General features: G+C 40.6%; 1 protein-coding gene across 1 annotated transcript in view; it reads right to left on the bottom strand.

Moving 5' to 3' along the window:
• Positions 1-24,290, bottom strand: part of paxip1 (PAX interacting (with transcription-activation domain) protein 1) — a 133,505-nt gene that overhangs the window by 94,129 nt on the left and 15,086 nt on the right. The window contains exons 2-6 of the mRNA XM_073054904.1: positions 23,202-23,336; positions 15,858-15,901; positions 15,385-15,448; positions 14,680-14,793; positions 2,251-2,895 (exon numbers count right to left, since the gene is read on the bottom strand). Coding sequence (XP_072911005.1) covers positions 2,251-2,895; positions 14,680-14,793; positions 15,385-15,448; positions 15,858-15,901; positions 23,202-23,336 — 1,002 coding nt within the window. The remainder of the gene's footprint in view (positions 1-2,250; positions 2,896-14,679; positions 14,794-15,384; positions 15,449-15,857; positions 15,902-23,201; positions 23,337-24,290) is intronic.

Genomic DNA, 24,290 nt, shown 5'->3' with positions numbered 1-24,290 from the left:
GAGCCAGCACCGCCATTCACTGTGATCATGGCTGATCATCCACAATCAGTACCCCGTTCCTGCCTTCTCCCCATATCCCCTGACCCCGCTATCTACAACAGCTCCATCTAACTCTTTCTTGAAAGCATCCAGAGATCTGGCCTCCACTGCCTTCTGAGGCAGAGCATTCCATAGATCCACAACTCTCTGGGTGAAAAAGTTTTTCTTCAACTCCATTCTAAATGGCCTACCCCTTATTCTTAAACTGTGGCCTCTGGTTCTGGACTTCCCCCAACATCGGGAACATGTTTCCTGCCTCTAGCGTGTCCAATCCCTTAATAATCTTATATGTTTCAACCAGATCCCCTTTCATCCTTCTAAATTCCAGTGTATACAAGCCCAGTCGCTCCAATCATTCAACATATGACAGTCCCGCCATCCCAGGAATTAACGTCATGAACCTACGCTGCACTCTCTCAATAGCAAGCATGTCCTTCCTCAAATGCCTCAACACATTGCAGGAACAGTCAAAATTCTAAAAGCCACATTAGAAAATGTGGAAACAAAAACCAAGCTGACTGACAGTCACACCTTGGTATGGCAACTACTCTGTCCAAGACTGCAAGAAATTGCAGGGTTGTCAAAGCAGCCCAGTCTGTCACATGAATCAGCTTTTCCTCTACTGATTCTGTCTGCATTCCCTGCAGATTTTACAGAGATGTAATGTAAAGATTTTTACTCATGTATGTGAAGAATGTAAGAAGTCAATTCAAATCAATTCAACATAAACAAGGATTCCTCCCACCTCAGTCATCCTTTCTTCTACCACCTACATATCGAGCAACAAACATAAAAAGCTTGAGGGCGTGCACCACCATGCTCAAAGACAGCTTCTATCCTGCTGTTATCGGGTTCTTGAACACACACCTTGTGTGCTAAAGATGAACTCCTGATCTCTCAATCTACCTTATCATGGCCCTTACACTGTACTTGTCCAGCTGAACTGAAGTTCCTCTGCAACTGTAACGTTACTCTACATTCTGCTTTTTCCCGATCAATGTACTGGCATAGGGAATAATCTATTTGGATGGAATACAAACAAAACATTTTCACAAACACAAGAGGTTCTGCAGATGTTGGAAATACAGAGTAAGAGACACAAAATGCTGGAGGACTTCAGCAGGTCAGACAGCATCTATGGAGAGGAATAAAGAGTTGATGCTTTAAGCTGAAATCCTTCATTAGGACTGGGGAAAAAGGAGGAAAGAAACCAAAACAAGAAGGTAGAGAAAGTACAAGGTGAAGCTAGGTGAGGGAAAAGTGCATGGGTGAGGGGGAGGGGGAATAAAGTGAGATGCTTCATCCCTCCCTTCCCCTCTTGGTGAACAGATCAAGGGCTGAAGAAAGAATCTGACTGGAGGGGAAAGTGGATCATGGGAGAATGGGAAGCAGGGGCACCAGGGGTGATGGGGAGGTGAAGAGAAGAGAAGGGTAAGAGGAGAGCCTGAATGGGCAGAAGGGGGGTGGGGGGGGGGTTAGAAATCACCAGATGGTGGAAAAATTGATGCTCATGCTGCAAGGTTGCAGGCTTCCCAAAAGGAACATGAAATGCTGTTCCTCCAACCTGACAGAGGCCTCAACATGGCAGTAGAGGAGGCCTTCGATCGTGTGTAGGTGTGGGCATGGGGAGTAGAATTAAAATGATTGGCCACTGGGAAATCCTCCCTGTTGCAGAAAGATATTTCACTGTATCTCAATACATGCGATAACAATAAAACCATTACTCAACACGTTCATGCATTGCAGTCCATTTGCCAAATTGTTACCAACAAACTTAACCCCTATACTCCTTTCCAGGCTACTCACAACTTGCTAAACTGAGCACGTTTACATCATCAACATATCAGGCTACAGTACATTTGTTCTCTTTAGACCAAGTGTACACTAAAGACCAGTACACTTGGTCTTTAGTACATCTTGCTACACACCAACTTATTTAGATAATAAAAAGAATATGGAAAAATCTCAACAATTGTGGAGAAAGCTGCCATTTCTCAACTCCTTTGGATCACTGCTTTAAATTTAAAAATAAAGAGAAGCAACAATTATGATTGATGGATTGGAATTAGATTGGTTGTAAGATAGGCATCATGAAGACCCAGGGCCCAAATGCATTAACTACACCACAATCCCCATTTAGTGTTGCATTTAAAAGATATTCCAGATCATCTTCTTGTGTCCCATTTGAAGAGAAGGTAAAGATTCACTTACTTGTGCAACATTTGACGGTCTAGAGATCTGCTGAATATCAGCATTGTTAGTAATGTTTCTTAGTGTCCTGACTGCAGGGCTCCAGGCCGCAACCATTTCCGGCCTCTCAGGACCCTGCGGTACCTGCCCAGGACTAATCACGCTGTTTCTGGCTTCAGGGACCGGCGGGACATTGGCGCACAAGTTAATCAGAGCAGAGTCCTTCCCGTGAATGAGCCGGCGCTTGGCAGTGGCAGACGGCGGGATCTCCGCCGGTGTCCAGTTCAAGTTCCTCTCTTGCTTCTCAGGGGAAGAGTCAGAGGAGTCATCAAACATTATTTCACCTGTTGATTTCTCAGGCTTGCTGCCCCTCTTCGGCGAGAAGCCTGACATGCTCAGCGGTGAGCCTCCCCGTGACGACACAGGGCTGCTCTTGGCTGAGCGTTTGTCATCCCCACTGTCCTCCAGCTCAGCATCTTCCTCATTTGCAACTGGTTCTTCCATCTCCTCCTCCTCTTCTTCCTCCTCATCCTCCTCTTCTTGAATAATAAGGCGTGGGTGATAGGTGGACTCATCCTTCCGGGATTTTTCTGCAACACAGTCCTCCACCCAGTCTGGCGTTACAATTTTGATGCTGCTCTGTTTCAGAGCACAATTATATTTTTCCTGTTAGAGCAGAGAGATAAAAAAAAGTTAACTGATGATACTCAAGGATTTGGAGCTTTATTTCATTTTCTTTCTTGCATGTGAAAATCTTGGAATGTGAATGAGGAAGAAATTATGAAATATTTTATTATTCTTTTATTTTTCTGCCTAATCCCATCAACTTGCACCTGGATCACAGAGCTCCATTATCCCTCCCAATCATGTACCTATCCAAACTTCTCTTAAGTGTTGAAATCAAACCCTCATGCTCCCCTTAACCTATGACCTTCAGTTCTAGTCACCCAACATGAGTGGAAAAAGACTGTTTGCATTCAAATTATCTTTATGATTTTGTCTACCTCTATCAAATCCCCCTTCACTTCCTTAGCTCCAAGGGATAAATTCCTAACTTTTTCAACCAACATCCTTGTACATTTTCTCAGTACTCTTTCAATCGTATCTGTCCTGTAGGTAGGTGACCAGACCACAATACTCCAAATTGGGACTCAATGTCTTGTACAATTTCAACATAACGTCCCAACACCTGTACTCAATACATTGATATATGAAAGCCAATGTGCCAAAAGCTTTCTTCACTACCCTATCTGTAATGCCACTTTCAAGGAATTATGGATCTACATTCCAGATCCCTCTGTACTACTATACTCCTCAGTGCCCTAAAGTTTACTGTGCAAGTCCTACCCTGTTTTTTCGCTCCTAAAGTGCAACACCTCACACTGATCCTTATTAAATTCCATCTGCATTCTTCAGTCCAGTTTTCCTAGATGGTCCAGATCCTGCTGCAAGCTTTGATAACCTTCCCTGCTGTCCACTAATCCCCAAATCTTAGTGTCATCCACAAATTTGCTGATTTTATATATAAATAATGGAAATAAGTTCTGGGGAAAATTAAGAAGAGTTTATGTCAGCACACTGAAAGTAAAAAGAAAATCAGAGAGCTAGTGTTAACAAGATAACCAACAATTACAATCAATTTTCCAGTATCTGCAAGACAGGCAAGGTTAACATTTCATACATAGACAATTAGAATATCTTTTGTGGACAGCTATTAAGCTAACAGTAGCTTGCGGTTAGTGCAACACTGTTACAGCTCGAGGGTGTTGACATTCAAAGTTAAATTCCGATGTCATCTGTAAGGAGTCTGCACATCCTCTCCGTGGAATGTGTGAGCTTTCTTTGAGTCCTCTTGGTTCCTCCCATAGTCTAATGACATTCTGGTTAGTGGGTTAATTGGACATTGTAAATTGTCCCGTGCTTAAGCTAGGGTTAAATCGTGGTTTGTTGACAATGCAGCTTGAAGGCTAGAAGAGCCTATTCTGCACAGTATCTCTACATAAATAAATTATGTTAAAAACATAAGAATAAATCTAGTTACTATTCTATATAAAATAGCAAACATTTTATATTTTTCATATAAACAATAAGGAATGAAATAGGTTATTTCACTCACGTTCTCTACAAGAATAGCAAGTAATTTTGAAAATCTGAATAAATTCAACTTGGATAACATAGTTCACACAATTAAATGCTTTATGCAGATCATACCAAAAGAAAAGTAGTTAGATTGAATATAGAGTTGCAAGAAAAAGTTTGTGAACCTTTTGCAATTATCTGGTTTTCTGCATTGATTACTAACAAAACATGGTCTGATCTTCATTTAGTCACAATAATAGACATCTGCCTGAACTAATAACGCACAATTGTACTTCTTCTCGTCAATACTGAATATATTATATAAACAATCACAGTCTAGGTTCAGAACAGTATGTGAATCTCTGGAATAATGCCTTCTATAAAAATTATTTGGAAATAGGTGTTCTATCAATGAGACTAGATTGGAGGTGTGGGTTGTAGAGGTGCCCTGCCCTATATAAAAAAAAGACACAAAGTCAGGTTACTGTCAGAACCTGCTCTTCTCAAGAAACATCTGTCTTTCAGAGGACCTTCAAAGAATTGTAGATGCATGAAGCTCGAAAAGACTACAAAAGCATTTCTAAACACCCGAGTGAGTGTTCATCAGTCCACAGAAAGAGAAAGTGTCTACAAATGAAGAAAATTCAGTACTGTTGCTACTCCCTCTAGGAGTGGACGTCCTGCAAAGTTCACATGAAGAGCATAATGTGCAATGCTGAAGGAAGTGAAAAAGAACCCAAGGGTAAAGGCAAAAGACCTACAGAGATCTAGAGAACTTGCTAAAGTCTCTGTTCATGTGTCCACTATGAGGAAAAACACTGAACAATGTAAAAGACCACCTGGACGTTCCACAACGCTTCTGGGAAATGTTCTGTGGACAGATGAGACAAAAGTTGAACTTTTTGGCAGAAATGCACACTGCGATTGGAGGAAAAAGAGAACTGCACACCGACACCAAAACCTCATCTCAACTGTGAAGCATGGTGGAAGGATCTATATGGTTTGGGGCTGCTTTGCTGTCTCAGTGCCTGGACACTTTGCAATCATTGAGGGAACAATGAATTCAAAATTATATCAAGATATTTAACAAGAGATTGTCAGGGTAGTAGCCCGTTACCTGAAACTTAATAAAAGTTGGACGATGCAAAAAAAATGATCTAAAACACAAGCGGAAATCAACAACAGAATGGTTTAAAAGTAATCATGATTTGGAATGGCCAAGTCAGTCCAGACCTTAACCCAATTGAGATGCTGTGGCACGACCTGAAGTGGCTGCTTATGCAAGGATCCCAGAAATACTGCTGAACTGGAACAAAATTGTATGGAGGAATAGACTAAAATTCCTCCTCACCTTTGTGCAAGTCTGATCAGCAGCTACATGTGGAGGGTATTGCTTCTGAAGGAGGTTCTACCAATTATTAAATACAAGGGTTGATATACATTTTCCAGCCTGGAATGTGAACGATTAAACAATGTGCTCAATAAAGACATGAAAAGTACAATTGTTTGTGTGCTATTAGTTTAGGCTATTGTGTTTGTCTATTATTGTGACAGATGATAATCAGGACATATTGTATGAGTAATTAATGCAGAAAACCAGGTAATTGCAAAGGGCTTCACAAACTTTTTCTTGTAACTGTAAATAACCTTAATTCTAGTTAAACTGACCAAATTTTGTCACCAAGGTCATGGTCAATCTCCAATTCTACCTTAAATAGAATTTAACAAAGCCCTGTTCCGGAGTGTCAAGATCCCACTGAAATCCAAATACAGTGCTCTTCAGGAGACTGACAGATCCTACAAACCTCAAGTCTGGTTCTTTGGAGCTGGGAGCTGGAGCCTGGGCCAGAACCAGGAGCTACAGATGTGCATGCACAACCACAGATTGTGCAGTGTTTACATTGTATAATATAGTGGTTCGCATATGGGTTTCTGGCTAAGATAGTCTTCACTTGAAAAATAGTGCAAATTACTGCTCTGTAACAAGAAAGCTGAAAATTTCAACCACAGAATAAACATTTTTGTTTATAAACTCTTAGCTATTCCTCACCCTGAACTGCTGAATACTTTCAATTTTTAGCTGTAAAAAATGTTGCATAGGAACGTGGCATTAGAACACAGCTGGTGAAATTTATTTTTGAAAACCACATATATTTTAGCAGCTTCACAGAGATAATTCATCAATTGAATGATCCAATATTGGCAGAATCTCAGATGGTGAGGAAAGGGCATACAGGAGCAAGGTATACCAGTTAGTTGACTGGCACTCGACTTCAGTAAGATGAAAGAGCTGATTGTGGACTTCAGGAAGGGTAAGACGAAGGAACATATACCAATCTTCATAGAGGGATCAGAAGTGGAGACAGTGAACAGCTTCAAGCTCATGGATGTCAAGATCTCTGAGGATCTAACCAGGTCCCAACACATCGATGCAGTTATAAAGAAGGCAAGACAGCGGCTATACTTTATTAGGAGTTTGAAGAGATTTGGCAAGTCAACAAATACACTCAAAAATTTCTATAGTTGGATCATGGAGAGCATTCTGACAGGCTGCATAACTGTCTGGTATAGAGGGGCTACTGCACAGGACTGAAAGAAGCTACAGAAGGTTGCAAATCTAGTCAGCTCCATCTTGGGTACTAGCCGACAAAGTACCCAGGACATCTTCAGAGAGCAGTGTCTCAGAAAGGCAGCGTTCATTATTAAGGACCTCCAGTACCCAGGGCATGCACTTTTCTCATTGTTACCATCAGGTAGGAGGTACAAAAGCCTGAAGACACACACTCAATGATTCAGGAACAGCTTCTTCCCCTCTGCCATCCAATTCCTAAATGGACATTGAATCTTTGGACACTACCTCACTTATTTTTAAATATACAGTATTTTTGTTTTTGCACTTTTTTAATCTATTCAATATACATAATTGATTTACTTGCTTATTTATTGCTATTTTTATTTTATTTATTATTATAATATATATCTTCTTCCTCAGTTAGATTATGTATTCCATTGAACTGCTGCTGCTGCTAAGTTAAGAAATTTCACGTCACATGCTGGTGATAATAAACCTGATTCTGATGTCGCAGCAAAAACCTTGCAGACAATGTCAGTAAGATCAAAGAGCTGATTGTGGACTTCAGGAAGGGTAAGACGAAGGAACACAAAAACCAATCCTCATAGAGGGATCAGAAGTGGAGACAGTGAGCAATTTCAAGTTCCTGGGTGTCAATGTCTGAGGACCTAACCAGGATGCAACATATTGATGCAGCAAGGCCGCAAGACCGCAGCTATGCTTCAGTAACAGCTTAAGGAGATTAGGTTTGTCAACTAAAACACATAAAAACTTCTACAAATGATCATTCTGACTGGCTGCATCACTGGTCTGGTATACTTCATAAGATGGAAACAAGTTGCAGACACTTGGACAACTAGTCACCTCCATCATCAATACGAGTCTCCATAGTATCGAAGACATCTTCAAGGAGCGGTGCCTTAGGAAGGCAGCGCCCATCATTAAGGATCCCTGCCGCCCAGGACATGCCCTCTTTTCACTGCTACTGTCAGAAAGTAGGTACAGAAACCTGAAGGCGCACAATCAGCGATTCAGGAACAGCTTCTTCCCCTCTGCCATCCGATTTCTAAATGGACATTGAACCTATGAAAACTACCTACCTTTTTTTATTTCTGTTTTTTTCTTCACAGTATCCATTTTAACTTAACTATTTAATGGACATATATACTTACTGCTACACATGGAAACTGAACTCCTTTCAGACAGCCGGACCGGGAGGAGGTCTGACCCCTGTAGACATGGCACAAAGGCCCATCGGTGTGTGGACGGGTAAATAGCCCCACTGCCTTGCGGACAGCCTCGGGAGACACGAAGGCTACAGGAGTAAACCCAGATAACAAATCTGGAGTGGAGCCAGCTAAGGCAGCTGGGCATCTTCGAACATCCTTCTGGCCACTCCTGCAGCCAAGCTGCTGCCAAACGTATTGCTTCATAAGCTTTCCTTTGGACTACATTGGTGAGGCTGAGAGAGGGATCTTGATCACTGGGCATCTCAGATCCCCATACCTTTCCCACAGGCTTGTGAGGATAATCACCCATCACTCTTCGAGACAGATGGATGCCAACAAACCATACTTAATGTAATTCAGTTTTTCCCCCTCTATATTTATCATGTATTTCACTGCTGCCATAAGGTTAACAAATTTCATGGCATATGCTGGTGATATTAATCCTGATTCTGATTCAGTGCTCAGGACTGGTTGGACAGATTGTCACTACTGCTTCCAGTAACTTCATATTAAAAAAGAGCCATACAATTGTTTTCTGCAATTTGCTAATCTGTGGCACCTACAGTCCCTGAGTTGTATTCACTGCAAGAACAGTCAAGGTGGAATAACCTAATGAGTTTTGCAGACACCAATATAGAAACAAAGAAAACCTACAGCACAATACAGGCCTTTCAGCCCACAAAGATGTGCCGAACACGTCCCTACCTTAGAAATCACCTATTTCTATTTTCCTGAGCTCCATGTACTTATCCAGGAGTCTCTTAAAAGACCCTATATTCTCCATCTCCACCACCGTTGCTGGCAGCCCATTCCACGCACTCACCACTCTCTGCGTAAAAAAACTTACACCTGACATTTCCTATGTACCTACTTCCAAGCACCTTAAAACTGTGCACTCTTGTGATAGCCTTTTCAGCCCTGGGAAAAAGCCTCCAACTATCCACACAATCAATGCCTCTCATCCTCTTATGCACCTCTACCAGATCACCTCTCATCCTCTGCTGCTCCAAGGAGAAAAGGCGGAGTTCACTCAACCTATTCTCATTAGGCACACTCTCCAGTCCAGGCAATATCCCATGTAAATGTCCACTGCACCCCTTCTATAGTTTCCACATCCTTCCTACAGTGAGGTGACCAGAACTGAGCACAGTACTCCAAGTGGGGTCTGACCAGGGTCCCATATAACTGTAACATTATCTCTCAGCTCTTAAACTCAATCCCACGGTTGATGAAGACCAATGCACCGTATGCCTTCTTAACCACACAGTCAACCTGCACAGCAGCTTTGAGTGTCCTACGTATGTGGACCCCAAGATCCCTCTGATCCTCCACACTGCCAAAAGTCTTACCATTAATACTATATTCTGCCATCATATTTGACCAACCAAAATGAACCACCTCACACTTACCTGGGTTGAACTCCATCTACCACTTCTCAGCCCAGTTTTGCATCCTATCGATGTCCTGCTGTAACCTCTGACAGCCCTCCACACTATCCACAACACCCCCAACCTTTGTGTCTTCAGCAAACTTACTAACCCATCCCTCCTCTTTCTCATCCAGGTCATTTATAAAAATCATGAAGAGTAGGGGTCCCAGAACAGATCCCTGAGGCACACCACTGGTCACTGACGTCCATGCAGAATATGATCCGTCTACAATCACTCTTTGCCTTCTGGATCCAAAAAGCAAGGTCCCCTTGGATCCCATGTCTCCTTACTTTCTCAATAAGCCTTTATCAAATGCCTTGCTGAAATCCATATACACTACATCTATGGCTCTACCTTCATCAGTGTGCTTAGTCACATCCTCAAAAAATTCAATCAGGCTCGTAAGGCATGACCTGCCTTTGACAAAGCCATGCTGACTATTCCTAATCATATTATGGCTCTACAAATGTTCATAAACCCTGCCTCTCAGGATCTTTTCCATCAACTTACCAACCTCTGAAGTAAGACTCACTGGTCTATAATTTCCTGGGTTATCTCTACTCCCTTTCCTGAATAAAGGAACAACATCTGCAACCCTCCGATCCTCCAGAACCTCTCCCGTCCCCATTAATGATGCAAAGATCATTCCCAGAGGCTCAGCAATCTCCTCCATTGCCTCCCACAGTAGCCTAGGGTACATCTCATCCAGACCAGGAGACTTTTTCAACTGAATGCTTTCCAAAAGCTCCAGCCCATCCTCTTTCTTAATGTCTATATGCTCAAGCTTTTCAATCTGCTGTCAGTCATCCCTACACCCGCCAAGATCCTTTTCCGTAGTGAATACTGAATTAAAGTATGCATTAAATACCTCAGCTATCTCCTCCAGTTCTTTCCACACTTTTCCACTGTCACATTTGACTGGTCCTATTCCCTCACGTCTTATCCTCTTGCTCTTCACATACTTATAGAAAGCCTCGGGGTTTTCTTCAATCCTGCTCGCCAAGGCCTTCTCATGGCTGCCTCTGGCTCTCCTAATTTCATTCTTACGCTCCTTCCAGCTAGATCTTCTAGATATCTAGCTTTTTCAACCTTTCATAAGCTTTTCATTTCTTCTTCACTAGACCTTCAACCGCCTTTGTACACCACGGTTCCTGTACCTTATCATCCTTTCCCTCTCATTGGAATGTACCTATGCAGAATGCCACACCAATATTCCCCTGAACATTTGCTATATTTCTGCCGTACATTGCCCTGAGAACACCTGTTCCCAATTAATGCTTCCAAGTTCCTGCCTGATAGCTTCATATTCCCCCTTACTCCAATTAAACGCTTTCCTAACTTGTCTGTTCCAATCCCTCTCCAATGCTACGGTAAAGGACATACAATTGTGATCACCATCTCCAAAATGCTCTCCCACTGAGAGACCTGTCATCTGACCAGGTTCATTTCCCTATACCAGATCAAGTACAGCCTCTTCTCTTGTAGGCTTATCTAAATATTGTGTCAGGAAACCTTGCTGAACACACCAAACTCACTCCACCCATTTAAACCCCTTGCTCTAGGGAGATGCCAATCAATATTTGAGAAATTAAAATCTCCCACCACAACAACCCTGTGATTATTACACCTTTCCAGAATCTGTCTTCCTATTTGCTCGTTGATGTCCCTATTACTATTGGGTGATCTATAAAAAACACCCAGTAGAGTTATTGACCCCTTCCTGTTTCTAACTTCCACCCATAGAGACTCAGTAGACAATCCCTCCATGACTTCCTCCTTTTCTGCAGCCGTGACACTATCTCTGATCAGCAGTGCCATGCCCCCACCTCTTTTGCCTCCCTCCCTGTCTTTTCTGAAACATCCAAAGCCCGGCACTTCAAGTAGCCATTCCTGCCCCTGAGCCATCCAAGTCTCTGTAATAACCACAACATCATAGCTCCAAGTACTGATCCACGCACTAAGCTCATCCACTTTGGTCATGGTTCTTCTTGCATTAAAATAGACACATCTCACACCATCGGTCTGAGCATACCCGTCTCTATCACCTGCCGATCCTCCCTCTCACACTGTCTACAAGCTTTCTTGATTTGTGAGCCAACCATCCTTTTCTCCATCTCTTCAGTTTGGTTCCCACCCCCCAGCAATTCTAGTTTAAACTCTCCTCAATAGCCTTAGCAAACCTTCCTGCCAGGATATTGGACCCCTCGGATTCAAGTACAACCCGTCCTTTTTGTACAGGTCACCCCTACCCCAAAAGAGGTCCCAATGATCCAGAAATCTGAATCCCTGCCCCCTGCTCCAATCCCTCAGCCACACATTTATCCTCCACCTCACTTTATTCCTATACTCACTGCCACGTGGCACAGGCAGTAATCCTGAGGTTACAACCTTTGAAGTCCTGCTTCTCAACTTCCTCCCCAACTCTCTGCATCTGTTTTCAGGACCTACTCACTTTTCCTACCTATGTCATCGGTACCAATATGTACCATGACCTCCAGCCGTTTAGCTTCCCACTTTAGGACATCGTGGACGCATTCAGAAACATCCCGGATCCTGAGACCTGGGATGCAAAGCACCATGTTTCTTTCCTTAGTTAGGCTTTAAGATACAGAGGGATTTAGAAAAAGAATTCCAAAGCAAAATTTCTAAGAAGCTGTTGAAAGCAAACTACATGTCCAAAAGGCGAGATAAGAGAGAAAATGCAGAACAGGGTTGAATGGCAGGAAGGAGGAATGCAGAACAGAAAGGAGGAAGCGTGGAAGGCAGACAGATAGACTGGATTTTTTCAGACAAATAGACTGGAATTTGAAAAAAACATCAAGCTGTTGTCGGACTAGAAGTAATGCACATCGGTAATTTCAAAAAGCTATGCAACTATGTCTCATGCCAAGAGTGAAATATTTTATAGCTCTATTCTACTTGTGAAGTGGGTTTATATCCAAAAGAAACCCAACAGTAACACTTCGATAGTGACAGGCAACCTAGAATTAATGATAGCACCATAAAACATTAAACTACTTCCTGATAGAATGAAAAAAAACATCAGTTTTGGCTAATAAAATGCTGTAAAATGCAAGTACTAAACAGGATAACCATACTTGGGCAGGTCACAAGCAACAACCCCAGATGTTATTATCGCTACCCAATCAATGTGGCAACAAGCCATTAAATAAATGTTTATGGCCACAACACAGTCTGTCTCGTGGACATTTGCTTTTAACAACTGGCTGTAAAAAGAAGATTTTATGGTCCGGCACATACGGGCCATTGAAGTCAGCTTGAAAGGCAAGTTCGATACATCTGAAGAATGAGCCTTTAAAAGAACTGGACTTCAAAAACAGCAATTCATTCATGATAACAACATAGATAAAGGCAATTTCCCTCTTAACCAGCAACGCCATTTCCTCCTGCTCCAACACAAAAACACCTCTGGTATTAGACATTTCTAACCTGGGATAACTCTGTCTAATCTATGCCTCTCACAATCTTATAAACCTCTATCAAATCTCTCCTCAGCCACTCCAAAGAAAACAGCCCAAGTTTGTCCAGCCTCTCATGATAGCACATGCCCTCTGAACCAGAAAGCATCCTGGAAAGCATCTTCTGCTCCCTCTCCAAAGCCTCAACAACCTTCCTATAGGGGGGCAACAAGAACTGGATACAATACTCCAGATGTGGCCTAACCAGAGGTTTAGAAAGTTGCAACATAACTTCTTGACCTTTTAAACTCAATGCCTTAACTAATAAAAGCAAGCATTCCATAAGCCTTCTTAAGCACACAAATACTTCAGAACCAAACATTTAAAGAGAAATGATTTCAAAATTAGAGCATTTTTATGGAGTAAAAAGCAACTGTTTCCATTGGCAGTGGGATACAAAACTAGCAAACATGTTGGTTTAAAAAAAAACTTAAGTAAAATAATGAGCATGTTTTAACACAGCATGATCACAGGGGATACAGAATAGAATGAAAAATTATATGAATGGAGCATTAACCCTGAAGGGACAGCTACATTGGGGGCTGAAGTTCTGATTTTAATTTGTTAATGTTCCTATGGCTAATGCCCCAGCTGAGGCAGCGTGTTATGTCCTTGAGCAAGGCACTTAACCACACACTGCTCCAGTCTACCCAGCTGAAAATGGGTACTGGCAAACTGCTGGGGATTAACCTCGCGACAGACTGGCGTCCTATCTGGGGGGTGAAGGAGTCTCGTACTCTCAGTCGCTTCATGCCACAGAAGCCTGCATAAGCACCAGCCTATGAGCCTATAAGGCTTGGGACAGATTTTAACTTTAACTATGGCTAATGGAAGTGTGATGGAAGAAGATTTAATAATTATGTTATAAAGGGGATTGCACTGTAATAAATGTGGAAACCTGGCTGGGATCTGGGAAAGGGGAAAGTAACAGGCAAAAGTGAAGACTGTCAGTAAGTATGAATACCCATATCCATCAAGTAGACCTAACAGCTCATTTCTACGGTGGTATAACAAACCAAATTAATTGTACTTCATCAAGATAAACTCAATAACGTAGAGGTGCTTTTAAGGAATGAATGCTGGTTTTGAATTTTACAAGACTCTAAAACCTCCTCTGATTAAAGTTAGACCAAAACATGTTACAACCAACCCAACAAACACTTGGTTTTGATTTAGAAATGCAGTGACAATTGAGCAACCTTGTTTTTTTATGGAGGGTGTTGAGGAGTGAGGACAGAGAGAAAGATGGCAAAGAGCTAGTAAGACAAGGTGCTCTCTAAATTTTGTTTTTTTTTTAAGGAACACATTTTTTAAAAATTGCCTTTCTCACCCAACCACACTGCACCCAATTCTTCATCTGCTGAAAAATTAGGCAACTGGAGGTATGCGAGCATGTAGACTTGTCTGGCTACCAATCTGTAGAAGAATAAATCTTGTAAGCTTCAAAATTAATCATGTCTACCAAGACAAAATGGGCCTTCCACCATTAAGGGAGAAACCAAACACAGCAGAACACCAATGCATCATGGCCCCCATTAACTGGCAAAGGAAATGCCAGCCTATATGCCATTCAGTCACTGATGACAAAAAAAATGCAACAGTGAATACAACTAGTTGGAATTTCATCCCATGTGTCAACAAGCTACAAAAGGAACACTCACCCCCTGAGGTTCTGGTACTACCAAATGGGTGCAAGCCTTGTTAAATTTCAGCTGACAGTCTCCTCCATGGAAGGTAATCAAGGCCCACAATATGTTGCGATCTTCCGCAGACACCTGAAACAGAAAGGTGCAAGTACACGGATATATTTTACTGGGGGTAATATACATGCACAGATAGAAAAACTAACAGTCAGAAACAGTAAATAGGTCTTTTTCCGGGTGACAGACAAAGGTTCAGAGTGCTGCAAAAATTAATGCTTTGGCCCCAGTTATAACAAGGCTCACAGTTTAATTACAAGCACCATGTTAATTATTCATTGTGGTTCAAGAAGGTGGAATGTCACCACTTTCTCAAGGGCAATTAGGACTGAGCATTAGGCTTCAACACTAAATGGATAATTTAAAAGGAATGGAGTAATAGCAATTACAAAGGGCCCAGAGATTTACATGGAAGTTGCAAAATAAACAATTGAAATATGTGTCATAGTAGTCTGCGTCTGTAATGGAAGTTCATCTTTTAACAGCACAGTACACTGTTGAAGAGAGTGAATATTAGAGTGTCAGAGGTGCCAATCTTTATAAATTATTCTACTTATAATGTACTGATGGACTGCAAAGTGATTTGGTAATGTTCTGAGGTTGTCAGTCCCAAAACAAATACTAACCTTGCTTGAGGAATATACAGAATAAACTGTAGCAACATACCCGTGAAAGGCAAGCTGTAATCCCTGAAAATATCTGTCCTCCTTCTGGTGAGAAACCATTTACTCTGAGTATTTTAAGTTAAGAAATACAAGCAAAATAAATTATGTGATTAACAAATAACAGTGACGAAGAATGAAACCTGAGATCCCACGCCCCATGTGATGAGACCACAGCATTCAAAACACTGAACATCCTGGCTACAATTTCTGACAAATTACAGAAGCTGAAGGATTTTATCCACCTGCAAATCCACATAAGTGACAGTCACCGAACAAAAGCACTGTCACCAGCGTTCCACCCAGTGCATGATCGTACTGAGATTGGCGTGCTCATCAGATCCCCTCCCATCAAGAAAAAAACAAACAAAACAAAAGTAATTCCATCAGCTATACAATCCTATGGCAGGCTATAACTGCAACTTTTAAATCCCACGTCCATTGAGTGTTCCTTCTCCAACAACACTGAAAGGATACGGAAGGAGTTGGCCACACTGAACTGACAAAAATACCCAGGAAGGCTGCAAAAGAAGAAAAAGTAAATTAATTTCATACATTTAATATTTTCCACATATTGCATTAAAATGTTTGATACAAGAAGACTAAGTTATATTTAAAGTTCCACATTGCAATTTCTCCTAAGCCCTGTAATTTATTAAAACACCATTCATTCGTTATCTGCTGTGTCGTATGACATGGTGATCACCACCTTTCCGTGACCATGATTGTTCTTGCCAAATATTTCTACAGAAGTGTTTTCCCCATTACCTTCTTCTCGACAGTGTCTTTACAAGATGGGTAATCCCAACCATTATCAATGCTCTTCAGATATTGTCTGCCTAGCAGCAGTGGTCACATAACCAGGACTTGATGTACACCAGCTGCTCATACGACCATCCACCAGCAACTTCCATTGAGTTCGTGTCACCCTGATCAGGGTGACCAAGCAGGTGCTACACCTTGCCCAGAGGTGATCTGCACGTTAGTGGAGGGAAGGAGTACCTTACATCTCCTTTGGTAGAAATGCATATCCACATAAACGTATAGAAGGAAAGATACTGTTTTCTTCTGCTCTGATCTTTATGTCTCTGTAAATTACTTGGCTCTTTCTCAGCAGGGCATCTAAAGTAGCCTAGCGCTCATTAAATATAAACCACTCGAAAAATAAAAGCCGCCACACAAACTGCCGCGGTCCCAGAAACCTTCATAGAACTAAATCTGCCCTTCCCGGCCAAACCCACATTCATGAATGAATATTTGCAACATCAAATTGCGCACTGTTTCATGGCTAACTATGTTACTCAGAATTAAACATGACCCTTAAGTAAGCACAAGAGATTAATTTCATATGAATGCATACTAATAAATAGGAAGGTACTGCTTATGAAAGATTCCTTGCTGCTTATCGATTATCAATCCTCTTCTCTCACTGGCAGAATCCCTAACATTCCTTCAACACCACACCAAAGGAGCTCATTCAATATTATGTGCTCTGGTCTCTGGAGTGGGATGTCAACCTATGACCAAAATAAATACCGTGCCTTGAAAAAGTATTCAGCCTCCAGAAGTATTTTCACATTTTACAGTCTCATTTTCTAAATTTAAAATATATTGAAGTAGAATTTTATTGTGCTCATCTACAAAACATAGTGCATCACGTCAAATTAAAAGGAAAATTCCAAAACCCGTGATTTTCAAAACACCAAACCAAAACGAAGACAAAAGAGCATTCAAGATAAGTCAGGGAGATGATAATAGAGAAGCACAAATCTGGAGATGATTACAAGACCATCTCAAAGGCACTGAAATACCTCAGTGCTCAGTGTAGCCCATCATGAAAAAGTGGAAAAAACATGAAGCCATAGTAATGCTGTCTAGGTCAGGCTGCCCCTCTAAACTTACCTGCCAGAGAAGAAAGGTACTTGTAAGGGAGGCTACTGTGATGCCAAGTCACTCCAAGTAAGCTGCAGAATTCAGTGGCTACAATGGAGATGAAGTTTATGGCTCCGCAATCCCCAAGGCTTTGCACAAAAGGCTATTTATGGAAGAGTGGCAAGAAAAAATGCCCTGGCTAAAAAAAGCAAATCCTTACCTGCAAAGACTTTGCAATGCATCACTTAGAAGTTACTGCAAAGATGTCAAAGAAGTTCTTGTGGTTGGACGAAACTAAAATGGAACATTTTGACCTCAACACCTGTACCTGCAGCATAAATCTAATACCGTGCATCAGCCAGGTAACACCAACCCTACTGTAAAGTATGAGGTAGCATCATGCTATAGGGATGTTTTCAGCAGAAGGGACTAGAAATCTGGTCAGGATTAATGGGAAGATGAATATTGCTAAGTACAGAGATTAAACTGCTAGCCTCTGCCAGAAAGCTTAAACTGGGGAGAAAGTTAGTCTTTCAGCAGGACAAGGACCCAAAGCACACTGCCAGAGCGACCATGGAGTAGCTTCAAATGAAAAAAAATGATCAAAATCCCAGGGTGCAATACACATTTATGTGAGCAAACGTTGGTGGACTGCATATATTTACAAGACACTGCATATCGTTTGCAACAGTCTCACTTTACCATCCACAATTTATATCAGCTGGGTCTGATCTGCTCTATGACAGAGCTAGGGTACAATCTGGACTTAGGTGAAGTTAATGTTTTGCGACACATCCTAACTTCAGCAACCGATCTTTCAACCGGAACATGGACAGTAGGTTAAATTTAAAATGCAGCTCTGAACAACAGGTTCCTAGAGCTGTGAACTAACAGATTGAAGAAAACAGATAATGCTGATTAACATTCATTTTGGATGCCTGGAGTGTGGATATAAAGTAGGAGGAGTGAAAATTATATGTAATTCAAAGGAAGCACTGTAGATACATTGCAAATATAGTATTTTTTATCTTTAACATATAAAATGACATGAAATATCAGATCGAACAGGGTTCTTCCTTCAGAGTGTCTCACTTTGTCAAATAAGACTACTTTATATATACACCAGCTGCATCTCTCCAGTGACTTTGTTCATATTACAATAACACTACTTGCAAAAGGAAATTGGAGGAATGCATTTCTGTATAGACAGAAATGAAACATCATTTATGCTATTTAAGAAAGTTCACCTACTTGGCAGCTGGTGTACTCCACTGAATGTTAAGTGACATTATTTGTAATAAATATTTTAACTTAAGACAGAGATTAATTCCAACGGCAGTGGAATGTTGATTGTGATTTCACTGGGAGCATTAGGTACAATGCAATTGCAACCAAGAACTACTAGGGAGCAGGAGACAGAATGCAAATAAACACTACTGGCATCCAATAAGCTGGTTCAATGAAAATTCATCATCTTTGAGCTTTTGAAGCTAATATTCTCAAAAGGAAATGCTGCAAGTTAATTGTGATAAAATTCGCATTGACTTAATCTCAGTTTTCCATCAAGATGAACAAGTTGCTAAACTGGCTTGCACCACACAAGTTTATTTGTTTGGGAAACTGTGCAGCAAAGAACTCTGTCACAAAGAAATGTAAATATATTGCCCTCATGAGAACAGCTCATGAAAAAAGAAGCAAACATTTGCAAAGAAAGAACTTTAAAATAAAGATAATGAAAAGGGTTCCAACCACAACCAAAGAATAAAGAAATAAACAAAATAAGAATGGATGCTAAGCTCATCTGTAAACCCATCTGTATGGTTTATTACTGTTGCATATACCAAGATACAGTAAAATAAGTTTTTCAAGCTATCCTTATGGGACAGCAAGGCAGGCATGAATAATCTCATATACATCCTCCTGCTCCCAGGACATAAAATATTTCCATTTAAAAGGTCCATAGCAGATGGCATTTCATTGGCTCTTCACTCAACCCTGAAACTTTTGGGCAGCAAAGATGTATACTTAAGGATGCTCTTTATCGACTATAGCTCAACATTTGATGCTATCATCCTCTCCAAATTAATCAATAAGCTTCAAGACCTTGGCCTCAATACCTCCTTGTGGAATTACGAAGAAAGCACGGCAGTGCCTCTACTTCCCTAGAAGTTTACGAAGATTCAGCATGACATCTAAAACTTTGTTAAACTTGCAGAGATGTGTGGGGGAGAATATGTTGACTGGCTGCATCACAGCCTGGTACAGAAATACCAATCTCCTTGAACAGAAAATCTTACAAGAAGTGGATACAGCCCAGTTCATCACGTATAAACCCGTCCCCACCACTGAGCACATCTACATGGAACACTGTCGCAGGAGAGCAGTACCCATCATCAGTACTCCCACCACTAAGGTCAGGCTCTCTTCTTGCTGCTGCCATCAGCAAGTGGTACAGGAGCCTCAGAACTCACATCACCAAGTTCAGGAATGATTATTACCTGTCAAATATTAGGCTCTTGAACCAGAGGGGATAACTTAACTTACTCCATCACTGAACTCTTCCCACAACCCATTGACTCACAAGGACTCTTCATCTCATGTTCTCAATATTTAATGTTACTTTATTTATTGTTTTTTTTTCTCTGTTGTATTTGCAGTTTGGTGTCTTTTGCACGTTGACGTTTACTCTGTTGGGCACAGACTTTCGTTGATGCTATTATGGATCTTGGATTTACTGAGTATGCCCACAAGAAAATGAATCTGAGGGTTGCATATGGTGACATGTATGTACTCTGATATTAAATTCACTTTGAACTTTGAAAAGAAAACCTGGAAAAGCACCAAAGAAAATGAAAATGAAATGAAATCCGGTGTGAATTAAGCAAAAGCAGCTACAAAAACATTGTCCAAAAAAAAGCACCGTGCTCCGTCTGTCACTCTGTCCGGAAGTTCTCTTCTCTACACTTACACAGCCAAGGAAACCAGGGTGTTTCACATAGACGCTGCCTGACCTGCTGAGTTCCTCCTGCATTTTGTGTGTGTTGTTTATGAAGACTAAGGCTGCCGTGCTCCCTGTTGCTATTGACGGTGAGAATGTGGAGGACCTGGATGACATACTTGAGTGGAGCACTGACACAGAGACTGTGTATAAGAAGGGCCAGAGCCAGCTCTACCTCCTGAGGAGACTTCCTCTCCTTCACATGTTCTACCAGTCTGTTTCCGACAGTACAATCCTCTATGCAGTGGTGTGCCGGGGCTGTGGCATCAACACGGGTGATGCCAACAGGCTTAAAAAACTGATTAGAAAGGCTAGCTCTGTTATCGGAGTCAAACTGGACACACTGGAGGCTGTGGCAGAACAAAGGTCCCTACAGAAAACCCTGGCAATTCTGAACAATATTTCTCACCCACTGCATGCCACCTTGGTCGAACAGAGGAGCAGTTTTAGTAATAGACCAAGACAAGTGCGCTGCTCCAAAGAGAATTATATGAGGTCATTCTTACCCTGGGCCATTAGGCTCTATAACGAGTCAACTTATAGCCAGGGAAGTGATGACCCCCCCCCTCCCTCTTAGGCTGGTTGAGATAACTTATTTTTTCTTTCTTATTTCATTTCTAATATTTGTATATCCATGCACTTGTAATGCTACTGTGACACTAATTTCCTTTGGGATCAATAAAGTATCTATCGAAAGTCCTCTAATCCAGGCAGCATTCTAGGATTTTCAGATTTTAATTCAAAAGAAAAAAAATGTGCAGATTTCTCGTTCACCACAGCCAAACCGACTTACAGTCGGTCCTCCTTATCCGCGAGGGATTGGTTCCGGGACCCCTTGCGGATACCAAAATTCACGGATGCTCAAGTCCCTTATTCAACCTGTCGCAATGCGGTGGACCTTAGGACCCAGTGAAACCCCAGACCTTATTTAACCTGGCTCAGTGTAGCGGGCATTAGGATCCAGCGGCAGAGATCTGAATCCGCAGTGTTTCTGCTCATGAAAATAATCACGATAACGATTGAAAATAAGGTGGAAATAATAAAGAGGTGAAACGCCATCGGTCATTGGAAAGTCGGTTAACAATCGGAACAATTTTAAAGGATAAAGTGAGAAAAGCCCTGCCCCAATGAAAGCTACAATTATTACTAAGCAACACAGTGGTTTAATTATTGGGTTTTGGGTTTTTGATCCCCCTGGAGCTGAAACATACGTTCTTAAGCGTTTTATATGCATAGAAGGGTAAAATATATACTACATACTACGACAACCGTTTGACTAACTGACGCTAAATGTACCTGTTCCGACTCAGTAAGAGAACTTCCGATTTTTTCGATCCTGATCCACAATAACCCACGCACATCCTCCTGTATACTTTAAATCATCTTTAGATTACTTATAATACCTAATATAATGTAAATGCTATGTAAAATAGTTGTTATACTGCATTGTTTAGGAAATAATGACAAAAAAAAAGTCTATACATGCTCAAACAACAAGTGGTATTCTGGGAGGATTGGTGCACTTTTAGGGAAAGCTAATTTTCTGCCCCTCTTGTAAAAGCTCAATGCAAGTAATGCACATCTGTGACAGCTGAAGATTATCAAATGTTTAAAGAAAAGTAGAAATACAAAGTTAAAACATGGAAAAAAAACGTTTAAAAAAAGTCACCTGCTCTCTCAAATATGCTGATGATAATGTATTGTTTCTGATTTTATAATCTGCACTTTTATATTTTAAAAGATATGCTTAAATCAAGTTAGATCTGTGGTCTGAAATACTACATAAGGTTTTTGAGGAGTTCAGATGCATTATTTACAGTGTTTTTTGGGGCTGTCAGGATTTTGGATGAAAGGCTTTGTGTTTTCTCAAGGATTTGAGTATAATTGACTGTCTCCTCTATACTTGTCCTTGTGTGGTGGTGATGCTGTCAACCAATGTGCATAGTTTCTAGATAAGGGTTAACCTGAGAATTTGTGAACTTGGATGGGGATAAAAATTACGTCTTTATTTTCTCTAACCTCTAACTGAAATTTATGAATGTACGTAGGCAACAGACCACAGAAGTATTAGCAGTACCTGTGACTTTGTCACCAATAGAAATCACATTTGGAGTTTAACTCAAAAAGCCTTGGAGAATTCTGGTGTTCCTTGAGAGAAGCCTATGTTTACATTGTAAAGCACGCTGTGGAAGCTTTAATTCCATTTGCAACAGCATATCTTTGCAAATCAGGATTTTCAACACTTGTAGCCATTAAAACAAAAAATTTGAATTTGATTGGATGTCCAACATGATAAGCGTGTTGCTTTGTCAAAGACCGCCCCCACCTACCCCCCACAGTTTAATGTTTTTATTCAGGCTAAGCAACAACAGCCTTCACACTGATATGTCTTTAAGAAATAAAATATAACTTCAACTTGCATTTTAAATGTATAGTCTTGTTGTTTAATGCATTAGTGAAGAAGTGCATATATTACTATATCACATATATTTTTAATCTTTTGATAACTATTTCAATATAATCGGTTTCTTTAGTAATCCTGTTTATTTTGTTCATTACCTAGTACTAAATCACCTATAACAACCCTGTTAATTCTGCACTTTTCCAAAATCTGCTCTTTTATCTACTCTTCAGCATTCCTGTGGTTATTGAGGGACAATAGTCATTTGATAGACTGCAGTCTTTCTTCTATACTGTCCTATTATTCTGCGGCTCATGGAAATTGCAGCTTAATATCTGAAAACACTTCACAAAGTACAAGGAAATGGAAGTCCAGTCAATAGTGAATTAAATTAAACTCTTACTTTTGATATGTAAATTTTGGAGTAGCTTTGGGTATTAATTCAGCTAATAGACGAGAGAAAAATAAACATGACACTTTTAATGAGTTATTTAACAGCTTTAAAACATTTTATTGAAATGACAGATTGACTGAAGAATACAAAGTTTACCTTAACCACTGGCAGATCAAACACTTCCCGTGCTTCCCCAACTTCAGGGTTGTCACCATCCTCTGCAATGATGTGTGTTGCCAAAGCATTATAGGAAACCTCTTTTGCTTTTCCAACCTTCAGCAGCTGAATCACCTAATTCAAAAGGAAAGCAAACTATAAACACCCGTTGGCTGTACGGAAAGAATGCAACTGAATTTCAAAGTTCACACTGCATGTGCCCAGAATGAAACTTCACAAGGGAAACATGTATTAAATGGTATAGACAAAATGAACCTATTAATCACTTCAAATTAAGTCAAAGCAGCAGAATAAAAGAGCATGAATTTTAACATCAGTTAAACCTTGTGTACAAAACTAGTATGTGCAAGAACCTGGCAAGATCCACAATGAGATTAATACTGAACTAAATAGAGTTTCAGACAGGAAAGTCAAGAAAACTTAGCATTCAATAACTGGTTAAATATGGCTAATAAAATGAGCAAAAACATTGGACTTCTAACAATGTTCTTTAAGAATTAACACTTCTTTAGCCAACAGAATCTTAGACTTTTTCCCCCCAATTACTCATAGACATTGATTAACGTAGGTCAGAGGGGAAAAAAAACAAGAAACACTCTGGATGGCGAAAACCTCAAAAAAGCAGAAAATTCTGGAAACATTCAGCAGCTCAGGCAATATCCATACAGAATTAATATTTCTGTTCAAGTCCCTTTGTTAGAACAGAAAGAGAAAACAATATAATCTTCAGTTGTACAGAAGGTAATGGAGTGCAGGGATGACTTGAAAGATCTCAATTTTTTTTTAAACACACTTTGAGAATAGGAATTTGGCAAGCTTTGTTGGATTGAATGGCCTGTTCTTGTCAAAAAACTTTATAATCTTCTAATATTCTAAAAATCAGTCACAGTAAAATTCATGTGGGAATGACAAAATACACCTCACCTCATGCAAAACCAGAATTCAACAGTGAAACAATTTCAACTGATGGACAGGAGAAAATAATTTGGTAAGTAATCTGCTTTATAATAACTATTACAAATCAATAAATGCACAATCTTTCAGATGAGGCACTGATAAATCGATGGG

Source organism: Hemitrygon akajei, chromosome 8 (assembly GCF_048418815.1).
Source record: "Hemitrygon akajei chromosome 8, sHemAka1.3, whole genome shotgun sequence".
Lineage (NCBI taxonomy): Eukaryota > Metazoa > Chordata > Chondrichthyes > Myliobatiformes > Dasyatidae > Hemitrygon > Hemitrygon akajei.
This window is presented reverse-complemented; position numbering and strand designations above follow the sequence as displayed.